General features: G+C 38.4%; 1 protein-coding gene across 28 annotated transcripts in view; it reads left to right on the forward strand.

Annotated features, from left to right (window-relative positions):
* CDK12 (cyclin dependent kinase 12) overlaps positions 1-13,996 on the forward strand; it is a 79,445-nt gene that overhangs the window by 34,702 nt on the left and 30,747 nt on the right. For all 28 annotated transcript variants that reach the window (XR_012008975.1, XR_012008977.1, XR_012008962.1 and 25 more), the window contains exons 9-13: positions 4,950-5,027; positions 6,033-6,149; positions 6,714-6,845; positions 9,028-9,239; positions 10,608-11,060. Coding sequence is in view for 2 of the 28 variants with exons in the window: in XM_072780389.1 (XP_072636490.1) it covers positions 4,950-5,027; positions 6,033-6,149; positions 6,714-6,845; positions 9,028-9,239; positions 10,608-11,060 (992 nt within the window). In the remaining 26 variants the exon portion in view is untranslated. The remainder of the gene's footprint in view (positions 1-4,949; positions 5,028-6,032; positions 6,150-6,713; positions 6,846-9,027; positions 9,240-10,607; positions 11,061-13,996) is intronic.

A 13,996-nucleotide genomic window follows, 5' to 3' on the forward strand; every position in this document is an offset into this window, starting at 1 on the left:
GAGCCCTACAGCGGACTCCACATTCAGCGTGGGAGTCTGCTGGAGATTCTCTCTCTCTGTCTCTCCCTCTGCCCCTCCCTGCACTTGCACTAGAGCACGTGCTTTCTATCTCTCTCTCTCTCTCTTTCCCTCAAATAAATAAAATGTTTATTTTCAAATTTTTTTTAAATTTAAAAAAATTTTTAAGATTTAAAAAAATTTTTAGACATATTTTATTTTTTAAGATTTTATTTATTTATTTATTTATTTATTTATTTATTTATTTATTTATTTATTTGAGAAAGAGAGCACAAGCGAAGGGAGAAGGAGATGCAGACTCCTACTGAGTAGAAAGCCTGATGCAGGGCTTGATCCCAGGACCCTGAGATCATGACCTGAGCCAAAGGCAGACACTTAACCAACTGAGCCACCCAGCTGCCCCAGAAATAGATGTTTCAAATGGACCATGTTGTTTCTGATAGTGTATGATTTATGCATATGCACTCTGTCCTTGACCTGCATGCTTAAGAGTTCTGACATTTATTTATAAGTGGAGCATATCCTCCCCCCACCCCCCATTTTCTCCTATATTAATGTCAGTCTTTAAAAGGAGCACTGCAGGGGTTTTATTTCAAAATTCAAAAGGGTGATAGAGAAAGAGCATAATTTCTCTCCCAACTCAAATAAAGCTTTAGTTAAATTTTACTGACTCAAGCTGGGTGTGTTTGTGTTCTGGACTATTTGTTTTATCAGTATTAGCATTTAAATTGTCACAACTAGGCTCTAAAGTTAACGCCCCATTAAGATACACAGGGAAAGTTCATAGCTCTGTTGGTACTATTATTTCAATGTGTGCACCTGCCACCTCAGTGTAGTAGCAAAAGTGTTACATAATAATGTCTTCCCCACCAAAGAACTAGAAACTGAAATAAAAGAAAACACCAAAACATATCTTGGAAATTAAAATTATAGAAGATTAGACTTTAATTAAAGCCTAGTAACTTCATTGAAGTGAGATTTTGCTAGATGTTTGATGTGAGCTTACTATTTTGGTGATCCACAGAAGTCTCTCTGAAGGAGAAACTTGTAAGACGAGTACAACGAATTACACCCATATTCTGAAGCCTCACCTGGGTTAGATGTGACAACACTATTTGGAATTTGATTTAGTGGTTAATGTTGGAAACAGTTAAATTTTACTTCTAATTTTTTTAATTTTAAAGACTTACTTATTTTAGAGAGAGAGAGTAGAAGAAGGGGCATAAGGAGAGAAACTCAAGCAGACTCCATGGTGAGTATGGAGTCTTAATCCCACTATCCTGAGATCATGACCTCAGCCAAAATCCAGAGTCAGGCACATAACCAACTGAGCCACCAGGTACCCCTACTCAAAAAAGTTTGAGTGCATAGGAAGTAAGAATTTGTCATTTGAGGTTAACAAATGCTAATAACCTTGAAAACGAGATTTATTTTGCTTTCAAATTTAGTCAAGCTAAAGAATTTCAAAGCAAAACTGTACATACTGCTTTTGTGTGTATTTGAAAACCTAATTTCAAAGCACAGACTGGAGAAGAGATTCTTTGTCCATTTTCTTTTTCCACATTTTAAAAAATGAGATATTTTAGGAATACAAAAACGTATATTCATGTAGTCTTTTTCATTTGTTTTAAATTTATATTGATATGAGGGGATAGGTTAAATAGGTGAAGGAAATTAAGGAGTGCATTTATTTTGATAAGCACTGGGTGATATTTGGAACTGTTGAATTACTATTTGTTCACCTGAAACTACTGTAACACTGTATGTTTACTAACTGGAATTAAAATGAAAACTAAGTAGGTTGATTTTGATGTAATTTCAAATTGCAGAAAAGTTCCTAGAAAACTACAAAGAATTTTAGTATATAGCCTTTATCCAGATTTACTAAAATTTTTTTAACCTTTTGAGGTATATAATAACTGCATTTGTTCAAAATATACAATTTAAGTTTTGGCATACCGTATACACCAGTGAAACCATCACCACAACCAAGATAATGATAACTTCCAAAAGTTTCCATGTGTTCCTTTGTTATCTCTCCTGCCCACACTATCCCATCCCTAGCAACAACTGTTGTGCTTTCTTTCTTTTTTATTTTTTAAGATTTTATTTATTGGGCAACCCAGGTGGCTCAGCGGTTTGGTGCCGCCTTCAGCCCAGGGCCTATCCTGGAGACCCAGGATCGAGTCCCACATCAGGCTCCCTGCATGGAACCTGCTTCTCCCTCTGCCTGTGTCTCTGCCTCTCTCTCTCTCTCTCTCTCTCTCTCTCTCTCTCTCTTTCTCTCTCTCTCTCTCTCTGTCTCTCATTAATAAATAAATAAAATCTTAAAAAAAAAAGATTTTATTTATTCATGAAAGACACAGAGAGAGAGGCAGAGACATAAGCAGAGGGAGAACATGGTGCCCGATGTGGGACTCCATCCCAGACCCTGAGATCACAGCCTGAGCCGAAGGCAGACCCTCAACTGTTGAGTCAAGCAGGCATCCCTACTCTTGTGCTTTCTATCACTCTAGATTGATTTCCATTTCTAAAATTTTATGTAGATGGAATCATGCAGTATATGTTCTTTTTCCCTCTTGCATTTTTTACTCAGATATTTTGAGATTTATTCACGCTAGATTCACTAATTGTTAGCATCTTGCCACATTTGCTTTTATATTCATGTGTGTATGTGTGTGTATATGTATCCTACAACATAAAATCTATACATAGAATAAAATGCATGTGTGTGTATGCACACATTTTTTTTCTAGAACTATTTTAAAATAGTTGTATATCATGCTCTTTCCCCTCTTAATATTTAATGTATATTTTTATTTTAAGATTCTATTTATTTTTTTTTTAGAGAGAGCACAAGTATGGGGAGAGGGGCCAGAGAGAGAGGGAGAAGCAGACTCCCTGCAGAGTAGAGAGCCTGTTGTGGGGCTTGACCCCAGGACCCTGGGATCATGACCTGACCCAAAGGTACCCGCTTAACCAACTGAGCCACCCAGGCACCCCTTAATGTACATTTCTTAAGAACAAAGATACTCTCGGGATGCCTGGGTGGCTCAGCGGTTGAGAGTCTGCCTTCAGCTCAGGTGTGATCCCAGGATCCAGGATCGAGTCCCACATTGGGCTTCTTGCAGGGAGCCTGCTTCTCCCTCTGCTTGTGTCTCTGCCTCTCTCTCTCATGAATAAATAAATAAAAACTTAAAGAAAAAAAGAACAAAGATACTTTCATATATAATTATAGTACCATCATCAAATTCAGGAAATTTAAAAAAATAAATAAATAAATAAATAAAAATAAAAAAAATAATAAAATAAAAAAAATAATAAAAAAAATTAAAAAAAATTCAGGAAATTTAACATTGATACACTATCTTTTAAATAGGTTAGCTTACATTCCATTTTCTTAGTTTTTCAATACCCTGATGATGTCCTGGAAACAATACTTCACCTAATAGAAGATTCAATCTAGTATCATGTACTACATTTAGTTCTCATTTTTTTTTGTTTTGTTTTTTTTGAGGTTTATTTATTTATCTTAGAGAGAGTGTGCATGAGTGGGAGAGGGAGAGAGAGTCTCAAGTAGACCCTATGCTAAGCAAGCAGAGCCCAATGGAGGCCCAATCCCAGGACCCCAAGATCATGACCTGAGCTGAAACCCAAGAGTCTGATGTTTAACTGTGCTGCCCAGGTGCCCCTAGTTCTCATTCTTTACTCTGGAACAGTCCTTAACCTTTGTCTTTCATGACATTTACATTTTTGAAGGACAGACCAGCTATTGTATAGATTCAGGTTATGAAGTTTTAGGTGGAATATTCCATAAGTGTTTATGGTACAGCATTTATATTTACATGAACCCGGTTTCCCTCTTATTGATGATGTTAATTTTGGACACTTAGGTATAGGTGTTGTCTTTTTCCTCACTAAATAGTTACTAGTTTTCCTTTTGTAATTAAGTAATTTGTGGAGACATGTTTGGGGACTTTGTAAGTATATCAGTATTATTTTGGAAGGTATTTTCAAAATGAAAAAGGAGGGATCCCTGGGTGGCTCAGTGGTTTAGCTCCTGCCTTTGGCCTGGGGTGTGATCCTGGGGTCCCGGGATGGAGTCCCGCGTTGGGCTCCCTGCACGGAGCCTGCTTCTCCCTCTGCCTGTGTCTCTGCCTCTGTCTCTCTCCATGTCTCTCATGAATAAATAAATTAATAAAATCTTTTTTTAAAAAATGGGAAAGGTGTTTAAACATAAGGTATTTGAGGGGATCCCTGGGTGGCTCGGCGGTTTAGCGCCTGCCTTTGGCCCAGGGTCTGCTCCTGGAGTCCCAGGATCAAGTCCCACATCGGGCTCCTTGCGTGGAGCCTGCTTCTCCCTCTGCCTGTGTCTCTGCCTCTCTCTCTGTGTCTCTCATGAATAAATAAATAAAATCTTAAAAATGAATAAATTAAATAAATAAATAAACATAAGGTATTTGAAAGTCCTGTTGAAACTGATGTCTGATGACAGTAAACATTTCTTAACAAATACAGTGCTAAGAGGGCTGTAGTATATTGTGTATTCTACAGAGCAAATAAATAGAAAAGCTAATCGCTTTACAGGAGCTGCTGAGCATCCTTATAAAATTGAAGTATAGGTTTTTAGTCTTCCTTAATTTATAATGGAATTGATGGAAAAGGACTCTGACTCATTTTTTCTGCTTATAGACTTTATAGGTGGCAAAAGTTTGATCTCCTGTCAAATCTAAACTCTATGCTGTCCATCTCACTGCAAGAAATAGTTTCTTTTACAAAACTCAGACACTTAAAAAGTAAAACAAAAAACAACCAAAAAAATCCCACAAACCTCAGACACTGCAGTTTGGGGCTTATATACAAAAGTTTATTGAGACACAGGTTAGGCTCCAGGGATTTCTCTCCTGACCTCTTAATTTTACTCTTTGTAGATGCATCCTCGGGGAACTGTTCACAAAGAAGCCTATATTCCAAGCCAATCTGGAACTAGCTCAACTAGAACTGATCAGGTACAGTTATGCATGCACTCTGAGTGCCCAGGTGTAATAGGTGATCTCATCTTCTGATTTCTAATACTTTTCAGTAATTCTACTAAATGAGTTTATACTCTTCAGGTCCAAGTAAGTGTCTCAGTCAGATTTACCACATACTTTGCCACGGGCTCTATATGTAAAGAAGTTGTAGTCCCCTTTTTTAGGTCTTACTAAAGGTCTTACTTTTTAGGTCCCCCCCCCCCTTTTAGACTTTTGAAATCTTTGCATTTTTTAAATTGGTTCTTCATATAAAAAGCATGCCATTTTCAGTATGGCTGTTTCATTCCTCGGTTAGATTAAGATCAAATTTATTCAGCAAACATTTATTGAGCCTGTTCTAAAATTCCTTTCTTTGTTACTTTAGGATTCAGAGATATGTAAGATAGGTCCTTGTCTTCAGAGAGCTCAGTTTAGTAAGTGATACAGCATGTAAACAGATAATTATAAAATAGAACCTATATTAGAGGATCTGGGGAAGGCATGGGGTTGGGATAGAATTTGGGTTTTTTTATCAATAAGAATAAAGGAAAGAATCCAACAGGCTAATGTAGGCTTTTTTAAAGGTGGCGTATAATTCATCATTTGTTATGCATTAACTTCAGTTTTCCAACAAAATTTCTTAGGCTCCCCTCTGCCCATTCTCCCTATAAGAACATTATAGGACCAGCTTATCATTGAATAGAAGAAAATTGATAATGAAAACTTTTATGGAAGTTTTAAAACATGTTTTACAAAACCAAATGTATAGATCATTTTGGACTCTTTTGCCAGTATTTTCTCTTTACTGTCTTGTGACCAGTTAGTTCTGTCCTATTCCTTCTGCCCTTAAAGCAGTGAGGTCAGGTTTTACCTTTTTGCATGCCATGTAATTTAATAGCTAAGATTCCCCAGAAGTCAGGGAGTAATAATTTCTGCTTCTATAATCTTCACAATTCACAATGCTGACTCACTTCTTGTTCTGGCTTTTTGCTTTGTTTTCAGTCGACTCTGTGGTAGCCCTTGTCCAGCTGTGTGGCCTGATGTTATCAAGCTGCCCTACTTCAATACCATGAAACCGAAGAAGCAATATAGAAGGCGTCTACGAGAAGAATTCTCTTTGTGAGTTTGGCAGAAATGTGCATCTGGTTTCTGTTTTTAGGGGGTGTTTAGACTTGACTTTTGGCCTAGAGAGTTTGTGTTATCCCAACTTATTATAGCAGCACAGCACAGGAAAACATTTTTTCTTTGAACATATGTGAATTTTATCATAGTGCTGTTGTAATTTTCTCTTAAGGCTTTTTTTTTTTTTTTTTAATTTAATTAATAACCACACCCAATATGGGGCTGGTACTCACGACACTGAGATCAAGAGTTGCACGCTCTTCTGACTGAGCCAGCCAGGCTGGCTTTAGATGATAGAAAATCATTTTATTATGCACAATATGTAAATATTCTCCTAGTCCTTTTGATCTTCCCATGATAGAATGGAACTGCTGGCTTCCTGTTTTCTACCTGTATTCTAGCATTGCATAAATCCCGTTTGATAGCAAATCTGTTTGCTTGTTTAGCCAGCTTCTAGCTCCCTTTCCACAGTTTTACATGGAGCTGGAAATTCAGAGACCTTTGACACAAGGTTACAGGTTTAAGAACTCTGGGGTCATTGTGAACTTGTTCTTTCCACAGCATTCCCTCAGCAGCACTTGATTTACTGGACCACATGCTGACACTAGATCCTAGCAAACGTTGCACAGCTGAACAGACTTTACAGAGTGACTTCCTTAAAGATGTTGAGCTCAGCAAAATGGATCCTCCAGAGTAAGTGCTGCTGGTCAAGTAGTGGCCCTAAACCTTCCAATAAGCCTCAGGAGTTGAGAAACTCAATATAATAATAGGTTTGTAAAAGGAACTACAAATGGCTAAGTCCAGAATGGAGTGGTGCCCTTGAGTATTACGGTTGCTAAGAGGTTTGTTTAATTGCTTTATGTTTTCCTTTTAAACAAGGAATAGATTTAGAAGTGATGTTTTTCTAATTTGACTCAAGCTGTCTTTTGTCCCTGCATATTGCCCTATACAAGCTCTTTGAAAGTATTCCTTCTAGTGTTTGCTCTTACCCATTTCATTTTCTCAAATCTCCTTCTGTGTTGACCATATACACCCACACTTGTAAAGACAGTCCTAATTTTAAATAGTATGCATCATTGTCAGGTCACATATCCCTAATTTTAATGTTGATAATAGGGTCTTTGACTGTGTCTCTCTCCCGTCAGCATCTTATTTATTTTCTGTATTCTGTAGGATCTTCTGAGGTTCTACACTCAGTGTTTCACAATTGGCAGATAAAAAATCTTCTGTCGTTGAATTTATCATTGACAATGTTATAGCTTTCATGTCAGAGTTTTTGTGTGTTTTTTCTTATATGAAGAAACTCTTTTTTAAAAAAAATTATTTATTAATGAGAGACAGAGAGAGAGAGAGAGAAGCAAAGACATAGGCAGAGGGAATGGCAGGCTCCCCAGGGGAAGCCTGATGTGGAACTCGATCCTGGAACTTCAGGATCACGCCTGAAGCAGAAGGCAGACCATACTCTCAACCACTGAGCCACCCAGGCGTCCCAAGATACTGTATGTGTCTTAGAGAAATATACAGTATTTATTTATTTTTAAAAATATTTTATTTATTTATTCATGAAACACAGAGAGAGAGAGGCAGAGACATAGGCAGAGGGAGAAGCAGGCTCCATGCAGGGAGCCCAACGCGGAACTCGATCCCAGGTCTCCGGGATCATGCCCCGGGCCGAAGGCAGGTGCCAAACCACTGAGCCACCCAGGGATCCCCAAATATACAGTAAAGACTGAGTGGGTAGTAACCACAAATCTAATTGTTCCAAAGAGATGTCCAAATTCATTTACTGCACCAGAATTTTGATACATTGAAATATGGCTTGAAATGCACAAGTTTTTAACTGAAATTTGGGAGCTCTTATTATTAAAGAGAGATTTTGGCTTGGGTAATCTTTATTATAATAAGATTTGAGTTGCCAGGACTCTTTACATTATTGAATATGAGGAAATATGGAAATAGATTAAATATATTAAAATATACTAATAAACCCCACAAATGAAAATACCAAGTCATGGAAATTCAGTGTGTTGAAAGAAGGAAAGAATCCATTTTTTGGTCCTCACAGACCAAATAACATAAATTTATTTTACACAAATGTGATTTAATCATACTGTATTTCAGTGAATTTTTTTTTTTTAAGAGAGAGATTTTATTTACTCATGAGAGACACAGAGAGGGAGACAGCAGAGACACAGGCAGAGGGAGAAGCAGGCTCCACGCAGGGAGCCCCATGTGGGACTCAATCCCGGATGCCAGAATCACACCCTGAGCTGAAGGCAGATGCTCCACTGCTGAGCCACCTAGGTGTCCCTCAGTGGACTTTTTGTAGTTGCTAATAAACCAATCATCTCTATCCTGTGTATTCCCAATTGAAACTTAACCAGGTGGCTCAGCGGTTTAGCGCCACCTTCAGCCCAGGGCCTGATCCTGGAACCCTGGGATTAAGTCCCACATCGGGCTCCCTGCATGAAGCCTGCTTCTCTGTCTGCCTGTGTCTCTGCCCCTCTCTATCTCTGTCTCTCATGAATAAATAAATAAAATCTTTTAAAAAAAAGAAACAAGAACTTAACCAATAAAGTTCTTCTTTATATTTGTTATGCAAAGCAAGAACATAGTAGGTATAGTAGGTATGTCTCTGATATTAGCAAGATCCTTATTTCTCACTACAGAAATCTCTTGGGCTTTTGGACTTTTATTTCCTCGGGCTACCATATGCCATGATCCCTTTTACACTGCTACTATTTATTAATATTTCTGGCTATTTTTATGTTATTCTTTCCGTTTCCCTCTGTTCTTTGCCTTTAATCTCTTGTTCCTCTATTCACTCACTATTGCAGTCCCACACACATTTCCCCTTTGCTTTGTCTTTTTGTAGCCTCCCCCACTGGCAGGATTGCCATGAATTATGGAGTAAGAAACGGCGACGACAGCGACAGAGTGGTGTTGTGATAGAAGAGCCACCTCCATCCAAATCCTCTCGGAAAGAAACTACCTCAGGGACAAGTGTTGAGCCTGTGAAGAACAGCAGCCCAGCACCACCTCAGCCTGCTCCTGTCAAGGCGGAGCCTGGGACTGGGGATGCAATAGGTCAGTTCTAGGATGGAGTTTTTGTGCTTTTATTAAGGTCATTTGGACAGGTTTTAATGGTCAAGTACAAGGATATGTGTGTGTGAGCTTTTAGCCACTGAAGCATTAATATTAATAAAAAGGTGCCCTGGGGATCCCTGGGTGGCTCAGTGGTTTGGCACCTGCCTTCAGCCCAGGGCGTGATCCTGGGTCCCGGGATCGAGTCCTACATCGGGCTCCCTGCATGGGGCCTGCTTCTGCCTCTGCCTGAGTCTCCGCCTCTTTCTCTCTCTCTCTCTTTCTCTCTCTCACTCGCTCCCTCTCCCCCCCCCCATGAATAAATGAATAAAATCTTTTTAAAAAAAATAAAGAGGTGTCCTCATTGTGAGGAAAAGGAGCTAAACTAAATTTTGTATATGTTGTCTAAAAAGTCTACAATATAGATCATTGTCTTTTCAAGAAAGAATACTGTATCAATTAGATGTATAGCATAAATCAGTAAGTTAAGTAAGCCAAATTTAAGGTTTGGTTACCCATGGTACATGTAATTTGGAGCCCTGTTTATGTTAGATTTGATAAGACGTTCTTAGAATCTAATCATTTAAATCACAATTGCTATTAAATGTAATTAGTTCTATAGAGGGCTATTTGATCTACATATATCCAGAACTGTGTAATAGTGAACTATTATAGTAAAATAGTTCTCCTGTGGTACCATCAGTTTTTCTGAACTACAGGTATTCTTTCCATGGTTCATTTACCCTTCCCCATCCACATACAACAGTGGTTTTTAACAGTGGCTGCACATTAGAATCATCTAAGAAGCTTGAAAAGTAAACACTCCTGAACAATTGCCAGATCTCTGAGGATGGAAACTGAGGCATCTGAATTTTACAATCTCTCCTAGTAATTCTGATGTATAATAGGGGTTGTAAGTCACTGGCCTTGAAGAATACAGATAAAATGAAATCACATTTACTCATAGTACAGAGATATTTTAGTTAGTTTCTGTATTTCTAAGTGAATATACAATTTGTCATGACAATTTGAGGTATGAAAAATGAGATATTCAAATAAAATTTCCTTTTTTGAATATTGTTAAGTTGCTATTGCCAGTTGAAGGCCAAGGTCCGGGATCCCTGGGTGGCGCAGCGGTTTGGCGCCTGCCTTTGGCCCAGGGCGCGATCCTGGAGACCCGGGATCGAATCCCACATCGGGCTCCCGGTGCATGGAGCCTGCTTCTCCCTCTGCCTGTGTCTCTGTCTCATTCTCTCTCTCTCTCTATGACTATCATAAATAAAAAAAAAAAATTAAAAAAAAAATTTTTTTGAAGGCCAAGGTCCTTACCCTGCCTCATTCTATCCTATTGGCTCCACTGTCTGTCCACAGGCCTCGGTGACATCACACAGCAGTTGAATCAAAGTGAATTGGCAGTGTTACTGAATCTGCTGCAGAGCCAGACCGACCTGAGCATCCCTCAAATGGCACAGCTGCTTAACATCCACTCCAACCCAGAGATGCAGCAGCAGCTGGAGGCCCTGAACCAGTCCATCAGTGCCCTAACTGAAGCCACTTCCCAGCAGCAGGACTCAGAGCCCATGGCCCCAGAGGAGTCTTTGAAGGAGGCACCTCCTGCCCTAGTGGTCCAGCCTTCAGCAGAACAGACAACCTCTGAAGCTTCAAGCACACCAGCTGACATGCAGAATATGCTGGCAGTTCTTTTGAGTCAGCTGATGAAAACCCAGGAGCCAGCAGGCAGCCTGGAGGAAAACAACAGTGACAAGAACAGTGGGCCACAGGGGCCCCGAAGAACTCCCACAATGCCACAGGAGGAGGCAGCAGGTAAACAGACCGGTCATGAATCTCATTGAGCTCAGGTGCTGTTGATCCTCTTAAAAATCTCTTTAACATTTTCTTTTTCACATCAATGGCCTCAGTTTCAGTTTTCTGTAACCTAGCCTACAGGAGAACATAGCATCCAGTGATGTATTTCTTGCCCTGCCCAGCTTCTGTTTAAGTCTCACAGCTTCTCAAAGCACCTTTCATGTACTGATTGTTTTTCCATTTCCTGGGAGGTAGGTAAGTAAAGCCTCTGTGTTCTAATCCAAGAAAACCACAACCATTGCTAGTGATACACCTTGAACCACTGTGTGAATAGTGGCCACCTAGTATTGGTACTTGAAAATCTGCCTTCCAAATAAACCATCATCAGATTGTACAAATAATCAGCTTTACTCTAGTGTAGTGAATTCAATACCAGTCTTACCTGAAAGATATAGCCAAGAAAACTCTAATAAAATGCCATTGTTAATCTCCTGAAGAGTAATTTGGAAATATTTCTAAGTAGATAACTAACACCAACATTTCTTTTCACCAAAAATAATAGTATATAAATATAAACATGCTTTTTAAAAATCTGTGTTCCTAAAAGAGACAATTGAATTAGTAAGTGAGCATTACATAAAGAAAAATCTGAGAAATGGAAATATGTTATACCTTGATCTGGTATGACAACAGCACACAATTTTATTAGAGGAAAGAAAAGTGTAAATTTTCTAATTCTGATTCACAGTCTATTTGCAAAATGCTTACTTACCTCAAAGTGTTTTCAACTTGGAAATTTTCGCTGTCCGTGAAGACCCCATGAATTGGGGAATGAGAAGAAGCACAAGGGCTGATGAGGTACACTAACCTTCAACTTTAGATTGTCCTACATTCACACTTCATATGGGATGGTGCAGAAAGTATATGCCTTTTTTCTTCTGGTATACAAATATATAAGCTATTTTTCACATGCAAAGCTTTTTAAAACTGGAAGATAACGTAAATAAAATTAACCCCTTTACTTTACAGATGGGGAAACTGAAATCCAGGGAGTTTAAATAAGCCTACCTATGGTCCCAGTGCTGGAACCATATTATTCACAAAGGCAGAGATAGGACTGGTGTACTTTTCTTAATGTTTCTTTTTAACGTGTTTTTTAATTCACTTTGTTACTCTGTCATATTGATTCCAATTGCTTTTAAGGGATTCTAGGACATGGAATAACAGAGAAAGCTAATCTAGAATTAAAGCAGGCCTCTTTGCATCATCTCTCATACCTTCCTTCTCCTCCCTACACCAGCAGAAAAATTTAACTATAACCAAAATACCTGGAATAAGTCGTTCGAATTAAATAGTGTAGTGATTGAAAGAAATTCACCCAATAATTGAACCAACAAGCTATGAGCCAAATGGTGAGATTGAACTAAAATTAAGGCCTGGCCTGTGGCCAGAAATTGCTAGATTTACTTTTCAAAGGAGAGTAAAAATACCACTCCTAATTATTAGTCACCCTTTGATTATCCAGTTATCTCTGTCTCCTATGTTTGTTCCTCCCCTGCTGCCTCTTTTTTGGTCATTTTACTGTTCATTAGCACTTCCACCAGAGGGCAGACTGAGTAAGCCAGAGAAGGTGAAAATCTATCACTGGCTATGTTTTGCTACTCTTTACTTGTCTGAGGAAAGGATTATGATTGAAATCTAATGAGTCATTTGAAGTTTTTAAGTTATTTGTACATTTCATTAATACCTCCCTCCATTAGTACAGACTATTAAGAATTGCCAATATTGTTAACATTAAATCTTAAAATAGTATGACTTCTGAAATGTGATCTTTTAACTCTTATAAGAAGGTTTATTTAATAGTTGTTTACAATCTGTGTGCTTTTCTACTTTGAGGTAGTTTTCATCCTCTCCTACATGTGAACTTGAACTCAACAATTAGTTCTACTGAAACACAGCTGGACTATTTATATAAAAGACAAAGTTTAACTATGAAAAGTAGTAGAGCTGGAAGAATAAATTTAGCTTTGCTCACTTTTGCAGTTAGGCATTTTTAAAGTTGTTTGCCATTGGTATTAAAAAAAAAAACAAACTAGTGTTTCATGTGTAGTCCAAAAATACTTTTAAATATAATTGGTACTGAGATATTAGTAGCCCAACACTCTGAAATCTATAGATGTTTGTGGTCCAGTTAGCTCTCCTTTTTCAGTATGTCTTCTTTTCGACTGTAAGTTTTCTATAGCTAATTTTTTGTCCTTAAATTCATTTTTACCTATCACCTAGTCAACCAACCAACTAGTCAGCAAGCAACTTGGGTGGGTACTGTATACAGGGTGACTAACTCATCTCTGTACTATCCTGGTTTTAAAACTGAAAGTCAGCAACCCGAGAACCTGCTCAGTCCCAGGCAAATTGGGACTGTTGGCCACCCTACTTGTATGTTACATACAGCACCTGACCTCATCCTTCCAGGGCACAACGTTACAATACTGTGTTTTCAGAGTACTTTCATCTGCATGTTAAGTGAATGCATACTTTACTAATTGTCTTTGCAAAATATAATTGTGGTAAATATGCTACCAAAATACTTTATAACTAAAAAACTATTTTTGGCTTGTCTGAGAAATGACTTTTATATCACTAGCTCAGATAATAAAGAATTGATTATATGGACATTTAAAAATATTCCATAGGGAACAGGAAAATCAGTCATTTGGAAGATATCCCAAAACATTAAACCTTTTCTTCAGCAGGGTGACTGCCAACTCTTTAAAAATCACTGTTCTGATTGTACTTGGTTTTGTATGTCCTCAAACTCACACCATTTTACATCTCTACTCTCTGGTCTTGGCAGGAGTTATCGGACAATGATTGCCATGCTTGGGCAAATTTAGCCAGCAGTTGGGTGGGGGTGGGGGGTGGGAATATGGGGAGTAGTTCAAGAAAGACAAAGA

This window comes from Canis lupus, chromosome 16 (genome assembly GCF_048164855.1).
Source record: "Canis lupus baileyi chromosome 16, mCanLup2.hap1, whole genome shotgun sequence".
NCBI lineage: Eukaryota > Metazoa > Chordata > Mammalia > Carnivora > Canidae > Canis > Canis lupus.